The following is a 20,020-nucleotide window of genomic DNA, read 5'->3' on the forward strand; positions in this document are numbered from 1 at the left end:
CTCTATTATGTTCACATGAAATATCAAACATAGGCTGTAAACGAAAACAGAAAGAACACCTGAAATGTGGATCTTGGTGAAATACAAGTCTACATATTATCCTAATACTAGAATTAAAAAGTAGTTGTCACCCTACAGAATCTGCATTTTATAATATTCATGGAAGAAAGCACCAAGGAAGCTTATGAAAGCAATCTCACAGCTTCTATTTAAGAAGGGTGGCAGCAGACTTACCCGTGTTTTGCAGCAGTTCCTGATGTGTGCCTGTTTTGTCCTCCACCAAGCCACCCCCAGCCTGCTCAGCCGGTAAGCTGCCATGGTTACTGCCGTTTGTACTTGGTGTAGCAGGTGCGAGCTCTGGGATTGCTGGAGTGGTTACAGCTGACAGTGCACTTGTAGGAGGAGTGCTTGTTGATAAGCTTGGAGATACAGAAGCAGAAACAGCAGCAGCAGTGCTAACGCTCACATTGCCAGGCCCAGAAGTGCTCTGTTTTGTAAGACTGGGTACTGGAGGTGTCACAGTTTTATTGTCCAGTTCTGCTGGTGACTGCTCTGTTCCCAAGTTGCTTGGGACTGATGTCTCCAGCCCCTGACCTTCTGTTTCTCCATCCAAGGTGTACTGCTCTTCCCCTTTCTCAAGGGAGCCAGTGACTTTCTTGCACGCTTTTGTCAGCAAGAGTTGGCCAATCTTGTCTACTTTTCCCTTTCCTTTACTAGAAGAAACAGGACTTCGTCTGTTCCCGGGCCCTGGACTACTGCTTAGAAGAGGTGAAACCACGGGTCCAGGCTGCGTGGCTGTAACGGGGCACTGGTCATTTGACCCACTGCTCTGAGAAGCAGCTTCTTCAGGGCTCGAGTCTTTTGCTGGCTGAGCAGGAAGATGTGAAGGAACATTTGAAGAAGTTGTAGCAGGAGAAGGCAGCTGAACAGGGGGTGCCAAGGGATTAAGAACGAGTGGTCTGCTCGTGGGAATACTAGGAGCAGGGCTGCTAGAGGATGTGCTAGGAGGAGCAGGTGCAGAGGAGAACTTGATGTTCTGTGGTATATGTAAAGGGCCCACAACTGCGACTGACTGAGGCATCAGGCTAGAGTTGGATGTCATCGGGGCTGTGGGAATCGTACTTGGTTGAGAGCCTTTCATAACCTGAATTATTGAGGAAGAGTTTATAAAAACAGGTGTAATGAACTGCGGCCGTGCATTAGACTGAGCTGCGGACTGTCCCTCAGAAACCATAACTTTGTTTCCTACGTTAGGCATTGTGACAACAGTAGACACTAATGCAGGTTGCAAGTGAGATGGTAACGGTGCTGATGTATTAGCAGAAGATGTAATGGGGTTTGAAGTTACAAAAACTGTTATCTGGTTGGGCGGTAAGGGAGCTGAAATAGAAGAAGTGACAGGCCTTTGCATTACTGGGGGAACACTCTGCGTAACATTTGAGTTTATTTCCCCTGGTTCCTGATGCCCTGGATTTGAACAGGGCTCATTACTTTGAGGGAAACTATGTGAATTAGATGGCTCTTTGCTAGAAGATGCATCCTGCAGTGGAGGAATGACAGCTACCTTTTTTATCTCCTCCACAGTGGTGACTACTGGTGCCATTTCAAGACCTGTCAGTCCTGGGGGCTTAATGGTTACATTAGGAGCTCCAGAATTATCAAGAAGTTGGCTTAAAGAAGTTGGTGCTTCCCTCATTGCCGGAGATACCATGGCTTTACTTTCCTCCAAAACTGGAAGCTTACCCACGTCTAAGGCCTGCCCATCTTTTTTTGACTGCTCCTCTGGAACCAACATTTTCATTTCTGGAGTAGGGATACCTTTTAGTTCAATGCTGGGCTGGTCTTTGTTACCTTGGACAATTTGTGCACTTTGACATTCATTATCTTGAGGAACACTGAGACTCTCTTTATTGTCTTCAGGAATGCCAGTCATAGCAGGTGCAGAAACTGCAGGACTCTGATTACTTAGCACGGTACTATTTTGAAAACTTGAAGTAACAGGTGTTGGCAAAGAAGCAGGACCAACCATTATGTTCCTTTGCACATCTACATTCTGCAAGAGAGATGGATTCTGCGGAGTAGTCAACGACAACTTTGCTGCCTTTGAATTCTGTCTACCAGGACTTGGTGTTGTTTTCCTGCTGGATCCAGGACTGGACCTTCGACTACTGCTTGGACTTGCTCTCTTTGTTCCTCCAGCATTTGTTTGCTTTCCTGAATTAACAACGCTTTCCAATTTATGTGACTGTGGGGCAGCAAAACTAGACTGATTGTTAATTGTGAGATTTGATGGGGCTTGTCCAATGGCCTTCAAAGTAGTAGGATTAAGACCCTGCTGATCAAATCCTCTACTGAGATTAGGCCTAGGAGGCAAAGGAATATTAATTTGGGGAGGGAAAAGACCAGCTATAGAAGCATTGAGTCTCTCTGGAGACAGGCTTATTTCTGAGGGTTCTGTGCTAGGCGGGCGGTTATTAGGAGTCTGAGGATAGTATGGCCTGGGGCTTGCTCTGTTTGGGGTTTTAGGCCTTGAAGTTTGTGATGGGGTAGCAACATTAGGAAAATGGTGTGCAAGGGAGCCAGGCAGAGAATTAGATTGCTGTTGAGGACTTGTGCCTTGGGTGGTTGAAAGTGGGGATGGTCCAGCTTTGGCTCCCGTCATCATTAATTGGTTCTGTGAAACTACTAAATGAGATGCCAAATTATTCTGAGCTCCTGATGCTGTGGTGCCTTCAGTTCCACCTCCTTCTGGAAGGGAGGATACTGATGAAACTTCTCCCAGAGGCGAGCTGGAAGGATTCTGCACATTATCTTGATAAACCATTTTTCTTGCATTATTTCCCAGAGAAGGATTGCTTGGCAAGGAAATTCTCTGTTTATCAGGAGACAGAGGCACAGATCCAGGGCCCTGTAGATTGACCATTACTGGCATGTTACCACTCTGCTGCATGGGCATTCTTTGGGCATCTGGATTCAGAGGCCCTCGAGGTGGATGAACTCCTTGTGGTACGGGAAGCCTGACTGATTTGGAGTCCTGCTGCATCATAAGCATCATCATCATTTGCTGCTGTTGCTGCGGTGTTTGTGGTGGCGCCTGAGCTTGCTGTGGAGGCAGCTGTGGCTGCTGTTGCAGCTGCTGTGGCTGCTGGGTATGTGGCATGAGTTGAGGTGGCATCTGCTGAAGTGGTCTTTGTTCCACTGGCTGAGAAGGATAACCTAAGAGGACACAGTGACATGCTGATCAAAATCAAAAATCAGAGAAAGCAGGATTTATGTAATGAATGGCATCAGATAGGAGGTGTAGGTTAACAGGCTCTCCTGTTAACCTGTGGCTGTTACAGGGGATTAACTAAACAGGCTTTATAAACAAGGGAAATTATTTCACTTAAAGTGTTTTTAAGGATTATAAACGACCTGTGTGACACTGAATGGAAGGTCTCTAACATTCCAGTGACCAGCTATTACTCTGGCTTCACAACACCTCAGAAAGTCTCTACACCTGTCCACAGGCTTGTTGCTGCTTTCAAATGCAGAGTAAAACTTTCACAAATTAATTATCCTCAAAACAAACCTAAAAGTTTGTAAGACAAGAACTGGAAAGCCTGTTACATCTGACCATTCCCACTGTACAAAGTAGAATCTACCATGCATCAATGTGTTACTTTGCAAAGAGCGTGCTGTAAGGAACACACGCAGCATGTAATCCTTCCTATGAATAAAGGATAATTCCAACAGTAACCTCCATCTCTTAATTTTGAAAAATCAACTACTGGCTACTGATCAGTTTTAAAGACACCAGTCTGTGCTACTACTAGAAGTACAGAAATCTATTCAGAATTAAGAGTAGTAATTCTACAGTATTCAACATGATAATATTCAACACGTATCACCTTCAGGTGATACACGAGGATGCAGACATCTATTAGTTTAGAGCTGGTTCAAAGAACACAAGTAAAGGAATCTATTATTTACTAGGAGAAAAAAAAAAAAAAGAAAGCTTGGTCTTGAATGTGCAAGAAAGTCACAAAGATCAGTAAAAGCTCTACTGTAGTGACAACATGTAACACTCACCTGGTGGCCTGCTGCCAAAGTCTGAAAGTTTAGGGCCTGAGCTGTCTAGGCTGATTCCCTGATCTCCGGACGTTGATGACTGATCGCTCTCCTCCAGGCCACCCGCGCGCGGTTCTGAGGAGCTGGAAGAAAAATAATTGCTGTTTACATACAGCTGTAACATCAGTGTTTGGATTCTGCTTCCACAACCATCCCAGCACTTCTGGCTGACCTGCAAGTAACTCATGGAAACAGATCACTGCCTCAGGTACAGCACAGCAGGTGTGAACGCAGCCCAGGCCTACCGGCAGTCACTTCTGGGCCTGAAGCACTCCTCCTGAAGAGAGAAGCTGCCTGGTGCTTTACTCACCCGAAGCATTTGTTCCTTTCCTTTGTTTCTTCCTGTTTATAATTAAGAGAATGCCAGTGAATACTTCAAATTCATATATAAATGGCTCTCCTGATGCATTCAAACAGGCTTCCCTCGAACACTGCCATGCTACCTGTACAGATAGGTATCGTGTATATATGCACTGAACTTCAGTGGCAGCACCAGGTTCCCAGGGGAGACCAGCTTAGGATATCAGACCTCTATCCATGTCACAGCACAAACGTATCGACACATCAGGCATTCAAGGCCATCCACCAGAGCACACAGCTCTGTGGAACGCAGACCCTGCTCCAGGAGATCCTGGGGGACAAGTTACAATTGCCAAGATTTGACATCCAATGCTTCCACTGCATCACAACAGCTTTTGCAAGCTTAGAACAAGCATGCTTTTGTAGCTAACGTGTGGCCAGAGGATGTAAGATGAAGAGGGATGAAGAGTAAAATACCTTAATGGCTTATTGGTTTCATGAATATACTGAGGCTGTATGGAGATCTATGTAATAACAGCTCTCCACTTAAACTAAAGACACCAAAACAGATCTGCTGCCTGCAAAGAGAAGCAGAGTTCTACAGGAATGATGAGGAAAAAGAAACTCTCAGCAAAACAAGAATTATATAAAAGTTTACCTGACAGTAACAGCCCGCTTCTGGTATATGGACAGCTGGCAGCAAGAAACTCAGGCCTGCCCCAACGTCCTATTAACTACCCAGTGCTCAGAAAACAGGGAGCAACTTGGAAGCCCCTGAATTTTCACTGGTCAGCAGGGGAGGCTCAGGTGTGGGTCAGGGAAAGGCTCTGCCCGAACAGCGGTGGGCACAGCCCCAGAGCCTGAGGTCAGGGAGTGCCGGGACACTGCCCCACTGAGCCAATGGTTTGGGGTGCTGCGTGGAGCCAGATGTGCTCCTTGCAAATGGGGATGTTCTACATTTCTGTGATTTCTTAAAAATGGGGATGGGGATCACAAATGTTACAGTTAAGGGTCAGATGAAAAGCAGTTGCAGAGCATTACCACACAAACAGGCTTAACCTGGAGAGCTGTCCTTGTGCAAAATCAATTCTTCCGACACACCTCCAGCCAGATGGGAGCCATCAAGCAAGCTGCAAAACAAAACCTCGCTAAACTCAACTGGAGTTTTGTTCTCTAGCAACCAGGAGCAGCAATTACTGCAGGAACAACTGCTGCTACAATTTCCGGGAAATTTAAACACAAACTGAATTTCAAAAGCAGCTGAACTTTACTGAGCCCATTTAACAACCACCAGCTATCTAAGAAGCCCACCACATTCTGAATACACATAACAGTGAGTCTGTGCCAGAGGGACAAACATCCCTTATTTGTTCTTCCCTCCTACTGCTCTTAGTGCAAAGACAAACCAGCTGCACAGTATGCATTAGCAGTTTTCTAAGGGCACTTTAGCTCTACCGCTGCATTGCTGAGCACGGCTCTCAGATATGAACCTGCAGTCAGAGCACAAAGAGAATGTCAAAAGAAAAAAAAACTAGGCTAAGCAGAAAAAAACAACACCTCACCAGCAAAGAAACAACAACAACAAAAAAAAGAGATGCAAATGCCGACATAAGACTGGAAGAAATAAAGATACAGGGAAGGAGTGCAAACTCTATAACAGCAAATAGTCCTCTGGGAGATTCTGCAGCAGCTTTATCCATCCATTTACTGATATTCCCAGGCTACTCTGAGGCTGCATGACCATCAGCAAGAGCAATAAAAACAAAACTGCAACGAGGCTTTTCTTTAATGAACACAAGGCTTTTAGCTTTTCTTTAATAACGACACAAGGACTGCGTATTTTCCTTTGCTGCAAATGAGCAGAGCCCACACTGCACTGTTGCTAGTGCCATGCAACGTTCTGATGCAAACAAAAATATGCCGGAGTTATTGTGTGAAAGGTACCTGGATAGCCTGAAAGTTCAAGAAAACAACAGACAAAAATACCTCTTTGCTTTTAATTCAAGTCCCGTTTGAAGGCAGGACATTCATTCCAAGGCACACCAGTGTTGCACACTGTGTGTATTTTGGCCACTTGGTTCTAATGCCGTAATTTCTGATGATTTAATTTGAAATCACCAGGCCTGTTTTGCAGCAATTTGAGCTGACAGGCTGTACCATGGCCTGTGTGTACAACTAAACAGCAGATATTTGACATTTCTTCTGAGCCTTTTAAACTGGAGTGCTTTGCCTTGCCTTCACCATTCAGCACCTCCACATCTGCAAAAGGCGTTTTATAGCAGCACTAGGAGATTAAGGCAGTTAAGGACTGTCACAGAAGATCCCTTGCAATATAAATAAATGCAAATCTGGATATTCCTGTGCTGCAAATTTGCTCAAACTTCTTCCATTCTTTTCTAAAGCAAATTGGAAAAAAAAACCACAGAAGTTTAAACCAACATGTAGATTCCTCTCAGGGCTTTTCCTCCTAACCTCCTCCAGGCTAGGAAGGCCAGCATTGCTTGGGCTAGTTATTCCCACACCCAGAGAGTACCACACTCCAACTCCTAGCTGCAACTTCCCCTAAGAGAAGACCAGCTCAATTCCAGGCAGAAACACAATAGCATATACATGTCTCCAGAAAAATCATAGAATCACAGAATTGTAGGGGTTGGAAGGAATCTCCAACCCCCTTCAAAAATCTATACAACATATTGCTCTACAAAGGCTTATAAATCTTCTGAAAGTGCTTCCCAACTATCTGCCTGTGACCATCAGATTGCTTGAGAGTGGCAGCCTCCATTTCCAACACCAAGGCCCCAGGAATCCACCAACATTTTGAAAAAAGCTTCTCATCTCTTTTACCCAGTAAATGCAGCAAACATTGCTATTTTAAGCAGAAGTACTACTTAAATAGGATGCTTGCACGTTCTTCTTGATCCTGAATGAACTTTGCAGAGGCACACTGGCATGGAGCTATCACTTGAGTGAAACTGCTAGCATACGAAATAAAGCAGTTCTAACTCCACGCTAGCTGAAAACACACTGACAGGTTGCCTGCGAGGCCTTCCCACATCCCTTAAAAAAAACCAGTGTAATATTAAACCTACTTTGTTTGTTCCAGTTGTTGATTAGTTTTCTTTTTCCTTGGAGGCTTCTTCTTCTTTGGCTTACTGGCATTCTGACTATTTGTTTTGTTGTTCACACCGAAGTGTCCTGCTGATATATCGCTCTGTAGAAGGTTCACCAAGAGCGGGCTTGTGAGCGTGACATCCTTATTGACAGGAAAACCAGGATTCTGTCCACAGGAAATCTGATTCCCATTCGGCGTTCCGCTAAACCCGGAATTGAACGGCAGACCGTGGCCAGAGAAATGACTCCCCGAAGCACTGCTGCTTCCTTGCATTGCTTGCATATGGGAAGGCACCATGTTAGACTGCTGCACGGGAACATCAGGTAACATCTGAGTCACGTTCACATCACTACTTGTTGCAGTAGTAGTATCCCCAAGTTGCTGAGACATGTGGGGGCCAGGCCCAGTAGGTCTTAAAACTTGCCCTTGTATTCCCATAACCTGAGAAGGGTTACCATTCACAGGGCCTTGTTGAGCCATCATCTGCCCAGTGAACTGCACCATGTTGCCTTGCATGTTTGGGGTTGGTCCTCTCATCAGTTGAGCTGGCCCCGACATAACACTGGACTGGTTTTGTGTATTAAAAGGCTGTTTATTTCCCTGCATTTGAGTGGTCATCATCTGTTCCATCATTGAGTTTGGCTGTAACAAGACCTGACCTTGAGGTCCCATCATCTGATTGTGTGTAGACATCATCTGTTGTCCCTGCTGGGAAATCATCTGTTTGGGTGGGGTCATCCTTTGGGGTGAAGGACCAAGATTTTGATTTTGTGGTGTTACCATCATTTGGCCTTGCGGCATGAGCTGAGTTCGAGAAAGTATCATCTGGTTCTGAGGGTTCATCGATCCCTGAGCCTGAATATTTACCATCTGTCCTTGAGAGGATACAATTTGCTGATGCATTCCCATAAGCTGAGACTGTGGTCCTTGTTGAGGCTGTCCTTGTATGTTGCCCATGTTAACTTGTGGCACTCCGCTAGCACCAGCCTGCTGGTTGTTCATATTTCCATGAAGTCCCATTAAATTGGTCTGCATTATATTTGGTGGGCCATGCGGTGCTTGCATCTGATTTTGAGGAGGCCCAGATCCTTGGCCACCTTTAAAAACAATTGTTAAAAAGCTGGTTAGAAACCGATGGGAGCGATAGAAAGTTTTCAAATTTGATGGTGAATAACTACTCCAAATTCATGCTCCTGGACACTGGAACATTGGACGTATTTCCAGTTCTGTGCTATGATGTTTGGTACCACAGATAAACATTACTTGTCAAAACAGAAAATCATACCAGCACTTCTCAAAACAAGCACCTTCACTGGTGCTTCCTTTGTGGACCCCACTGCAGAAGGGCTCATCACAGCTTTCATTTCAGTCATTATCTGTACATGAGCCTAAAAATATTCCACAATAGCATCTAACTTCACAAAATAATTACCAACTGCAAGAAGCTTCAAACCCTGAGGTTATTTTATAATAGGTAAAAAATAAACACACATATAGTAGTAATGAGGGGACATAATCCAGATGGAAGGCTGATAACCAAATTGTTAAAATATTTATGAACTACAGATTTTTTTTTTTCCCCCACAAAACTCTCTTTGAGCTGATTTCCAAAGCTTTCAGAGAAACTAATAACTTTTTAAAATAAAACAAGGTGCTTCTTTTCTTCTTTTTCCTAAGATAACACTCTTCTTTTTTTCAGGACAAAAAGTTTATTTTGTGCTGTATCTTCATTACCCCTAGCCTCCAAATCTTTTTAACTTCCAAACAGATACGTATGGATCCTAGGATGACAGTCCTAAGTAATAATACTTGAGTACAACCTGCCACTTGATTTTCTTTTCCTCATTTAACAATACACATAGAATACCACTAAGCACTTTCAGTCCAAGCTAGCTACAATACTCCATTACTAGTAAGAATGTAATGTTTTATAATTGTGTTATGCAAGTAAAAGCATCATTTTCTACATACAAAAAAAAACCACACAAAACAAAAAACAAAAAACAAAAAAAACCAACAAAAACAAAACAAGCCATCAATAACTGAGGAACAACACATTCCAAACAGACCTGTGTGCTGCACATTTTGGCTGGTTTGTAGCTGTGGAGCTCCACTGTTCACTGGTGTTCCTGGTGCTGTGGAAGGCACCTGACCTTGCATGAAGCTCTGGTTAGCCTGGCCTGCAGGGAACCCGGGAGGGAGGCGCTTGGGCATTCCTTAACACAAGAATTTTCTCATTAGTACGCAGGGAAAGAAGGAAGAGAGAAGAATAAAGAGGAAAGAAAACAATCTGTAATTGGATTTCAGTAGGAAGAATCCCTTTGAGTATGTACTGTCACACTTCTGGTTTAGGAAGAAAGTAATTTTTGCCAATACGTGAAACCCATTGAAAGCATGCTTAGAATTCTTACCTGTGCAATAGTTCTGCCTAACGAAGCACCACGACTCCACTGAAAACATAACTCTGCTTCTAGTCTAAGCAGAACATAACCCCACAGAAAAGGGGAAAAGTCGGAATTTTCACAAACCAGAATCTGAAGTACCATCATCTGCTGTTCTCTACTGCTGCTCATCTCTCAGCAGGACCTTAACTTACTCCATGTAAGCAAATACAAATATCTTGCATTTTTATGACACTTTTTCTCCTCTCAACAAGACCTGCCACCACAACACACCAGGTACAACTTCCCAGCACTCCTTCGCCCTGCTGGTCCACGTGCACACAGACTCGAAGTGACTGTTAGGCCCATGGAGGGCTGAGCTGAGGAATCTTCCAGGTAATGAGACAGAACAGGGCTTGGCTACCCACAAAGAGACTTGGCTGCAGCAAGGCCCAAGTTTATATATGCAGCCCTGCTACTCCTACTGCAAGTATTCTGCCAAGTCTGTGCCTGGCACAATGCCCACACTTGGACACATCACAACACCACTGCTGTCCTGCGACAGAGAGCAAGAATTGCACCGTTCCCAGCAAAATGAGCAGCAGCATGAAGGCCTCTAGCAAAACCCACCTCTTTACCTCACCATCAAATATACAGTACCACAGACCTATTAGAAACTCCATACTGCTGTATTTTCCTGATTTACAGACAGGATTTAACCTTGGCTCCTTCTATGACTATAGCTTCCTTGCACACTTTAACTGTATTGCTTGTGTAAATTAATCTGGTCTCATGTCTACAACTAATACTTCAATATAGTTGAGTTCATAAGTCAAACATCAGGTGCATCTGTAAATACGGAACAATTATTTCCAACAACACATTACAGGACTGTAGTTCCAGTTCTGCAAAACTTAGAGCAAAATTCTGCACATAGGAATGCTTTAATTGAGGAAAGTTAAATTTGGCCTCTTCTGAATCGCAAAATTAACCAGGTAGAAGTGTTGGAATGTATTCATTTACACTAAGCCTTTAAATGCAAAATGGCTCAAAAATGGAAAAATCCCTAACTATGGCCTAATTATTGTCTAAACTGCAGGAAGGACTAAGCATGGACAGAAGCCAGGCAAAAACCTCAGCAACTAGAAGGTGCCGTAGCTTTGTTTAAATCAACAGAATCGTTTTTAAAGGATCTTTTTAAAAGATCTGAGGATACAGCTCACAGCAGGATTACTGATTTTAGCAATAGAGCCTGGAGTGAGTCCAAATAACCTATTTTGATAGTTTATTTGGGTTGTTATTTTTAACAGAGCAAAAGTAGGGTTTTGTCTATAGTAGGTTTACATAGTAAGTATGCAGAGGTTAGGCTGTCTAGAAGTCAGGGTTACATTACCTAGAAGATAGTGATTCTTGACCGAGGACATACAGCTGGAGAGACAAAACTGTAAGGAAATGTGACAGTTCTCAAAATACGTGGCCGCTGAAGACAAGAAAGGAGGTAGCAAAGCAAAAGGCACTGCCAGACCCGGAAACCAGTCTACAGGAGGAAAACACTAAAACTGAGACAATTCAGATGAATCAAACTGAACCAAATCCAAATGAGATCCACAACACAAACAGCGAAGACACCTGCCTAGATGAGCAGACCAAGGAATGGTACTTGTTACAGCCCAGCCAAGCTGTATCGGATGCACAGTGTGAGAACACAGGAAAACAGAATACATACAGGACTGTCTGTGGAGGTAGATAGAGAATATGGCCTAGACTTTGTAAGTACAGAAGGAAAAGAGCCTGTGCACAGGCACCTGAGAGCAGCCATTCAGGAGAAAGACAAACAGAGAGAATTGCTACAAGTCAGGCAGAGCACCATAAAAGGCACAAGGGAAAAAGAAAAACGAGGACACAAAAGAGATCTTAGGATTCATAAATGAAATTCTGCCATTGCTAGAGAAGCCTTCTGAGAGCAGTAAGGCAAAAACGTGAATGAGGAGATCCAAAGAGAAAACAAAGGACCACAAGACCAAAGAGGAAATTAAAATCTCCCTTTCCTTTCTCATTTTAGAACAGGGAACAGCAGTAGCAGTGCTTTAATAGTGAAGAAACTGATGACAAATAAAGACAGGGTCAAGAGGAAACATCCACAACTTAGAAGGGAAGATGTAAAATAATGCTTCATTTCTGCAGCAGAGAACGTAAGTGGTGACAAACAAAGCTGAAGGGAAAAAAAACATTCATTTGTTTTTATTGAACTCTCTCCCTTTCAAAACAAACAAACAATATCTTTGCCTATTCTGAACTTGCTGTAAGGCAACAGAAGAACTGCCAAGAGGATGACAAGGAGTCATAAGCAGAAACTACATACAACAACTTCGTTGCCACAGCCAAGAGTTCACTTCTAGGTTACTAACGCAGCACGTCAGGACACAGGTAGGTAGTAGAACTGAAGTGACTGATGCTAATTCACCCATACTCACCTTACAGGTACACAACCTACATCTTCATTTTGTCTCTGAACAATTTTTTGAAAAGGAACAACATCATTAGTTCTAGCCATTTTATGTTCTTTCTTTTATTGTAAAAGACAGTCTTAGTACTTCTTACCTCCTAAGCCAGGGTGTAAACCTTGTGGACCTTGGTTCTGCTGCTGCATCACCATGAAGTTGGGGGGTACGTTCCCCTGTTGCACCATAGGATTACGACTAGGAGAACTGACAGTCTGCTGAAATCCCTGGGGAAGCGTGCTACTTTGGGGAGGCCTTGGTCCCATCTGCTGCTGCGTCTGGTTAACTGTTGGAGATGATGCAGGAGATCCCTGCTGGAAGGAGGAGGGAGAGGAAGCAGGAGACTTGTTGGTCAAGTGGGGTTGTTGTAGTGGTGTAGGAACGCGTGAGGGCCCTCCCTGAAGGCTTTTCATTTGAGGAGCAGTAAACTGGCCAGGATTGCTCATTTGGGGAAAGTTTGAGTGAGCCTGGGAAGCTTGCTGGCTTCCGAAAGGATATGGAGGTGGAGGATGAGTAGGAGTTTGTACTGTGGCTAGAGATGGTCTTGCTTGAAGTTGCTGTTGCATTTGTCCAGGTAAAGGGGCCTTTTTCCAACCCTGGTTTACTGTCAAGGTACCCAGTGCTCCCTGGGTTGGAGGAGGCTGAAGTGCTCCTGAAGGAAGCTGGTTCCAGCCAGGGGGAACCGGAACCTGTGCTGGTGAAGTAAACGAAGGTCGAATACCCTGCTGTGGCTGCTGATGTGGCTGGGGAGGACGTGTCTGCAACTGTGTTTGTTGCTGTAGTTGCTGAAAGTTGGCTGAGTTCATTTGCCTGTTTACAGGAACTGATTGCATTGAATGGAGTTGCGGAGCTAAAGATCCAGATGGATGATTTTGCTGCTGGATATTTAACCCAGATAAAAGTGGGTCCATTGCATCTATTAAAATAGCAAAGAAAAGTTAAAATAAAAGTAAATAACCTACTGTAGACAAAAACCACCACAAAACAAGGAAGGGTAAATTGTTTGCTTGCATCTGTTCACTCTGCTGAAATTAAGGTCTAACAAATATTCACACTCCAGTGCTCCAGTTCCTTCAACAGACAGGACAGACAACACCTGGCTTCTCAGGATTCCCTCTGAAAACCTTCCAAGTCTCATGAATTTATAACCTCTAAAAAATAATAAAAATGGGTAACTCCATTGCACCTGTTCCTACAAACACAAACCTTCTACACACTTACTGGTAGAATAACACAAACGTTAACTGGTATTGCTCCTAACAGCTAAAAAAGTGGCAAAATGAGGAATTAACGCAGTCCTAGAATATTTGAAGCATTCATTAAAAATGTTGTCTGTAAGAATAAATCCTGCAAAGATCTAAAGGAAGCTGGTAAATACTACTACAATTTTATGGAGAACTAATAATCTCCTCTCTTTTTCTACAGTCTCATAATTATGAAGAAAATAACCATAAATTGAGGTAAGTCCCTCCCACCAAGATCCCCAAACATTAAGTTTCTACTCTCTCTAATCCTGTTTCAGAAGCACCTGTCCTTAATCTGGCACACGTGCTTCCTACTGCAGACCCCTGACTCATTCAACCATTTCTCTCCTTAAGACAAAGCTCTGTCCTAACAGTGTTACACGCAAAGGATACCGCTGCTGCTCAACACATTTGAAGAAAACAGTAAGGAACCTGGAGACTTCAGATCCCCGTGTTATCTGACAAATGTCACCATATGAACAGGGACAAGGAGGGCCCTCCAGAAAGAGCAACTCTCAGAAAAGGCGAAGGAAAAGCTTCAGGAAACTCTGGAGTTCATTTACAAGTACAGTCTCAAACTTGCACACTGAAGAAAAATATTCCAGGTAAACATTTCTAGTAAAGACCAGTGCTCTGAGTAACTTTTACAACCTGGCTGTGAGGAAGGTCGAGGTGTTCTTGGCTGCAGCTCTGTACCAGCACCACCTGCCACCATAGAGGATGGCATGCTTCCACCCTGGGACATCATAACAGCTGCAGCATTGCTCATTCTTATCAAACCTTAAAAAAAAAATAATAACAATAATAATTACAAAGCCAGCATATTACCGAGTACAGCAATTTTTACATAGAAAAGCATTTAAAAAAAAAAAAAAAAGCATTTAGACTTTACAAATTGTTCTCCTGAAATAGCTGGAGGACACAGATCTCTGCCTCTGGAATAAAACACACAAATTAAGGTCATTCTGAAGCAGAGCCTTTAACACCAAAGGCTTAGAAGGCTGTAGAAAGAATCTGCCTATTACCAACTATTTGAAGCTTTCCTCTCTTGCCTGACTTGGCACCAAGTGACGAGACTGTACCAAAGTAATGCATTGTGAGAAACAGTTCTAATGTCTCTTTTACAAAGGCTGCTGTTTTGTAAAATGGTTTGTATCTCTGACCTGATGGTTAAATTCTTATATTTGTATTGTTACCAGCAGGCAGGAAAGGAACCCCAGGATCATCCCATGGAAGATAAGCTTTCTGAGTCAAACTTTCCTGCCCTTTGCTAAGCACCACAATTTACTATTTAACTCTTTGTTTAATCAGGTTTCTACATAGGTAAAGTCTTCCCATTCATTCCCATCAACAGCCACAAACGTGCCTTAAATTATCTGTTGATCCCAGTCTTCTAACTGCATGAAGTCCTATTTACTAAGATACCACTTAGTTTATCTCCTTTTGATTCAGCTGTTAAATGACATAGTGTTTTTCCTTCAACTTTTAATAAAATCTCACTTTTATAATGAAAAATTGCTTACTATGCACATACAAACCAGGCACTCAATAAAACTTCACCTCTTAAAGAAATGCAGTTCTCTGTGATCAGATCTCTGAAGGTTATCCAAAGATAGAGACCAAGAATAATGACAGTGCCCCGTCCTTCACTTCATTGCACCAGATTTCACCTGCAATAGCTCACTTTTCTGCACTGAACCAAGCCTTACGCCAAGTGCCATAAAAACAGAACTGTGTCAGAATCTCTGCATATTTTAAAGTGAAGTCACTCTACAAGACCAAAGTGATTTTACAGCCTCTCACAAAAAAAATGATTCAAAAAAGCCAAAAAAAACCCTGCCCCACCCAAATCACTCCAGTGTTAATAAGGAAAACGCAGCCCATGATTTACATGACCTGGGATTAGACAGTGCAGAAACAAGAACATACACCAATTTTATGGCAACTATAATTCTTGTAACAGTAATTGCTATGACCAGTGAAATTTCATAATATGCTTCATAAATTCCAAGCTTTGTAAATCTAAATCATTTCTTTAAAAAGCAATTTACCTTGTCCCCCTTGCATGGGAAATCCAGTTTCCATTCGTACTGAGTTGTTTGCTCCCAGGGGCCCATTGATTCGGACATCTTGGCTTCTATTTTGAGCTAGAGCTAAATTGATAGCACCTTCCCCTACAAGTAACACAGAAGTTGGGGGAATTGAATGATATACAGGAAAGCAGAATACAGACACCTTCAAAAGGATATTTAAAAGATGCCAAGGAAGGAAGAACAAACTTTACCTATAATATGCACTTTGTAAGTTATGCACAATACCCTTATCTTTATGTTTCAATTTTCAAAAAAGACAGCATCGTGGCAAGCATTAAGTGCCTTCAATTTCATCCTCAGTGTGCTCTGAGAACAGCTGCCCAGGACAGATGTTTCAGTCATGAACTCCACTGAAACCTTCATTTAAAAAAGCCTCACAGGAGCCAAGCAGGAACAGGGCACATTTTGCTAGTAACACTCACAAGAACATTCTTCAGCAGGTTTCTTGCTGCTTGCAGGATTTTCAGCTTCTGTTATTATTATTTCTATAATACCTACTCTCAGAAGAATAAAAGCCTTACACTCCCTTTTCATTGAAATTATTCTCCAAATTGCTGAATTATGACATTCATAACATTAACTAAGTACACAAAACCTCTTCTTGAGAGTGCTTAAAATTGTAGCATGTATTCATTATAACGCCCAGGAAAACAAATTAAGCATGAAATACCTTCAATCTGAACAGAGAGAATCCCCAGATCACGAAGCTGTTGGTTGTTATTCTGAGCCAGGATGCGCAGCCGCTCCGCAGCTTCGCGCGGTATGTTAAAGGTGACGCGCACGCTGTTCCAAGGCTCTATTTTCTGCAGCTTTAACTTGTTGGATTCTTGAAAGAGAAAAGGCCAGAGTTACTGCAAAGTCAATTTTCAAATATGTCCCATGAAGTGACTTGGTAAAAAAGCACATGTGAAAACCCCCAAAGCGGTGATTCGGCAGTGAAGCTGACCCGTGGCTTCCCTCACTGCAGGGAGTTCTCCAGCACAGATGAGAGCACTGCACTGCTTCCCAAAAATTAGCCAAACGAAAACTGAAAAGTGATAACTAATGGAATAGCCAACACAAACACTCAATAGTATCGCTCAAAAAGCAAAATATCCTGTGAAGAAACTGCTTTGGAAAGACAGAACACACATTACAGTGGATTTAATAGGACTGTTGGTGTGCAAGATGTGAAAAATGTGAATATGAGACTGAAGCCCTCGCAATTCACTCTGCGAGATGCTTGTGAAATGTTTTTTGTAGGCCAGTGCCAATGAAGCCCTACTGGTATTTCGTTCGCTCCTACCGTATTATTCAGTGATTCTGCACAGGGATGCTCAAACTGCTGCAGAAACCACAATGAAGTTGTACTAAATATTTAACAGCAGTTTTTCTGTAAGCCTGTTCTACGTATGAGTGCTTGTACACAAATCAATCCTTTTAACAGTAACAGGTGGGAACAGGCAGAAAGATAAGCCAGCGATGTTGGAAATATGGATCTGAAGTTGCATGCAGTTAAAACTGCAAAGTGCTGTTTAGGGAAAGAAAAGGCTAGATTCCTAATACAGATTTACAGGCTTCCAACATCAAGCTTTTTGACAAGGAAGAACAGCAGACTTGCAGGAGTTTGCTTTGTGCTCCCTAAGAACAATTCACATGCAGCTCATCCCTTCTTGTCCTAACTAGCTCACCAAGACCCTTCTGCTGCTGCAGTAATGGCACTACTCAGTTTGTCCTCTTTCCATCAAACGCATCTTCAGAGGACAGGTGACAGAAGCTTAAAATCCTCCTTGATGCAGGTCTGAGTGGTGCTGTGTTGAATCTTACCAGCGTTCCAACACTTCACATATAAAAAACGCATTATCAGTTTCACTACTTCTATATGTTTGAAAAATGAGAGATCAGATACCAACATCAAATCTCACAAGTCTAAACCAATATGATTCACTAACTTGACATTTTGAATATCCTGTTTTGTTCTGAATCAGCTCAAATAACTCACCACACTGATCATTTCAAAAGGATTGATTTTAAAGATTTGTTTTCTGCTTTCTCAGCTGAAGCTTGAATCGTGTTCATTAATTCTGCCATTAATATTTATAAGGAAGGCAGCATACAGATGCCTGTATGCAACAAAGGCGACTCCACACAGACACAGATTGAATTTGCTCCTATCAAAGTGCTGCACCAGTTACACCACTGCTAGCCACATCATCTTCAACCTCCTCCAGAACACAGCTCAAACCAGTGGGATTTCTTCAGTGTATTCATCACTTATCACAGCTTTGTAACTTCCATTCAGACCCCAACAACCAAAGCCATCAGTTCCAACTATGACTAGAGAAAATGGAAAGCTAAGAACAAAGTGACCTCGAAATGCGACTAGTTTATTCAGAAGCCAGAAATTAGTTTTCAGAAATGGTACTCTGCACTATGAAGAAACATGTAACACAAGAAACATTTTAAAATCTAATCCAGAAAATTGGATTTCTTTAAACACAAAAACTGACTGCCTTTAAAGAACAGTGGATTCTTCTTTGTACTATGTGATTTCAAAAGAATATACAAAAAAGCAGCATGACAGGACAGAGACCTCCAGTTCTCAGGAAAAGACAGACAGGAAGGAGGAGAGAAAACTCAAACTGGCAATTATGTGGCTTTTAGGCTGCATTATATCATGGTGCTGCTGTGTATGCACCTGCCGCTGCAATTAAGGCAACCTCCCCTAGTTTACCTGTTTCTGTAGCAGATTATACTGACAGCAGGCAGTCACCTGACTGTTCAGTAACATCCATCAATCTCCTCCAGTGATCAGAAGAGGGGCATTGCTGGGCTGGCCAGCAGCGGGGAGGAAGCAAATCACTGACATAAGCACAATGACCTAAACTACCCCAACACTGCACCCATCCAGAAAGACTGTTACTGTGTGAGAAAGACTACGTAACCAAACAGCTACAGTTAATCATCATAAGTTCCTCTGCAAAGATCCTGACACAGTGGACAGATGTTTTTTCCAAATCTAGATATACTGATAAGACACGTTGCTGTTGCAAAAGCCAGTGTCACCAGTGAACCAGGGAAGCCTGTCCACACAGTGGGCACACAGGACCATGTCAGAATGCTCCGTTCTCCCCCCTTCACAAAAGAAGCCTGGTAGATGAGGTCAATGCAGCAGCAAAGTGACAGTAATGACTTGAATAGGCCCAGCTAGTTCAGAGTGAATCTATTCTCAACTGCAGTGGTTTAAATCGGATGGTTTTGATATTAAAAAGCACATCCTGTTTGGATGAGCTTGGTTTCACTTTCATACAAAAGAGCAATATGTAATGGAGAGAACTGAAAAAGAAAAAATACAAGTAAAACACTGGAACCAAATAGGAATGAATGAATTCACTAATCAGATCAGTTTTAAACAATAAAGTAACTGCAGAAACTTGTACTTAGTGCCCCTGAGAAGAACAGCACCCAGATGGACTGAGATCAAGTCCAACCAACCATCCAAGGAACTAGAAAATGGCAATCTATTTCTTTTTACAAGCACTCTGATTATGTAATTAATTATTCTAAGGACGGTTGAAAAAATGATGAGAAAGTACATTACCCATATGTAGAAGGCCAGGTACATTCTCCAGTATAACGCTCAGTTTCTGTTCAAAGTCTCTATCCTCTATATCTCCTTTAAAAGCTACAAAGATCGTGGAATCCTCAGGAGCAGCCTCCTGTTTCAGTTCGTCTTCCTCCAGTCCTGAATCCAAATCCACCTCTAAGTCTTCCATAGCCGAGGAGTACAAGGAGGCACATGTATCTCCCAGCTTTGGTAGGTCGTCCAGAACCATTGTGTCCAACAGTGGGAGCCAGTCAGACGTTCAGAAGATACTTTGGGAGAAAAATACAAGTTACAGTCTGCAAAGCCACCAACAGCTGCACTCAACAGCGCACAAAGAACAAAACCCACCGGGTGACCCTGTGCGAGGGCCTGCGGGACAAACAGCGCGACTCCGAGCAGCGCGGCCATCGCAGCGGCCGAGCTGTTTGTGCACCCGAGCAAACAGGAGTTGCTGGTTTCCTGACAGAATCCTTCCACATGTGACTGGAGCGGTATTCCAGCTGGCCTAAATGGCAAAGAAAAAGGGAAGGGTAAATAAAAATCAATGGCTCTCATCTCCGTGACATACAGAGGTCAAACAAGAATCCGTAACAACTCTGCAATGCCTGGCTGCTGGGAAACTGCAGGGCACCGGGCAACACTTTAATTGCAGGGAGCTGGGGGGAACCACCAAACAATTGTAGGGATTACAGA

The 20,020-nt window shown here is 43.0% G+C and overlaps 1 protein-coding gene across 7 annotated transcripts in view; it reads right to left on the minus strand.

Annotated features, from left to right (window-relative positions):
- The window catches only part of NCOA6 (nuclear receptor coactivator 6), a 41,344-nt gene that overhangs the window by 12,551 nt on the left and 8,773 nt on the right, over positions 1-20,020 (minus strand). For 4 of the 7 annotated variants that reach the window (XM_052683679.1, XM_052683682.1, XM_052683680.1 and 1 more), the window contains 10 exons: positions 19,676-19,832; positions 19,322-19,596; positions 16,412-16,567; positions 15,700-15,822; positions 14,300-14,428; positions 12,505-13,320; positions 9,592-9,738; positions 7,500-8,619; positions 4,072-4,193; positions 235-3,216 (listed from right to left, as the gene is read on the minus strand). In XM_052683679.1, the coding sequence (XP_052539639.1) occupies positions 235-3,216; positions 4,072-4,193; positions 7,500-8,619; positions 9,592-9,738; positions 12,505-13,320; positions 14,300-14,428; positions 15,700-15,822; positions 16,412-16,567; positions 19,322-19,556 (5,830 nt within the window). In that variant the 5' untranslated portion in view covers positions 19,557-19,596; positions 19,676-19,832. The other 3 variants (XM_052683684.1, XM_052683685.1, XM_052683686.1) reach the window with 3 other exon arrangements.

Source organism: Tympanuchus pallidicinctus, unplaced genomic scaffold (genome assembly GCF_026119805.1).
Source record: "Tympanuchus pallidicinctus isolate F22 unplaced genomic scaffold, pur_lepc_1.0 scaffold20, whole genome shotgun sequence".
In the NCBI taxonomy this organism is placed as follows: Eukaryota; Metazoa; Chordata; class Aves; order Galliformes; family Phasianidae; genus Tympanuchus; species Tympanuchus pallidicinctus.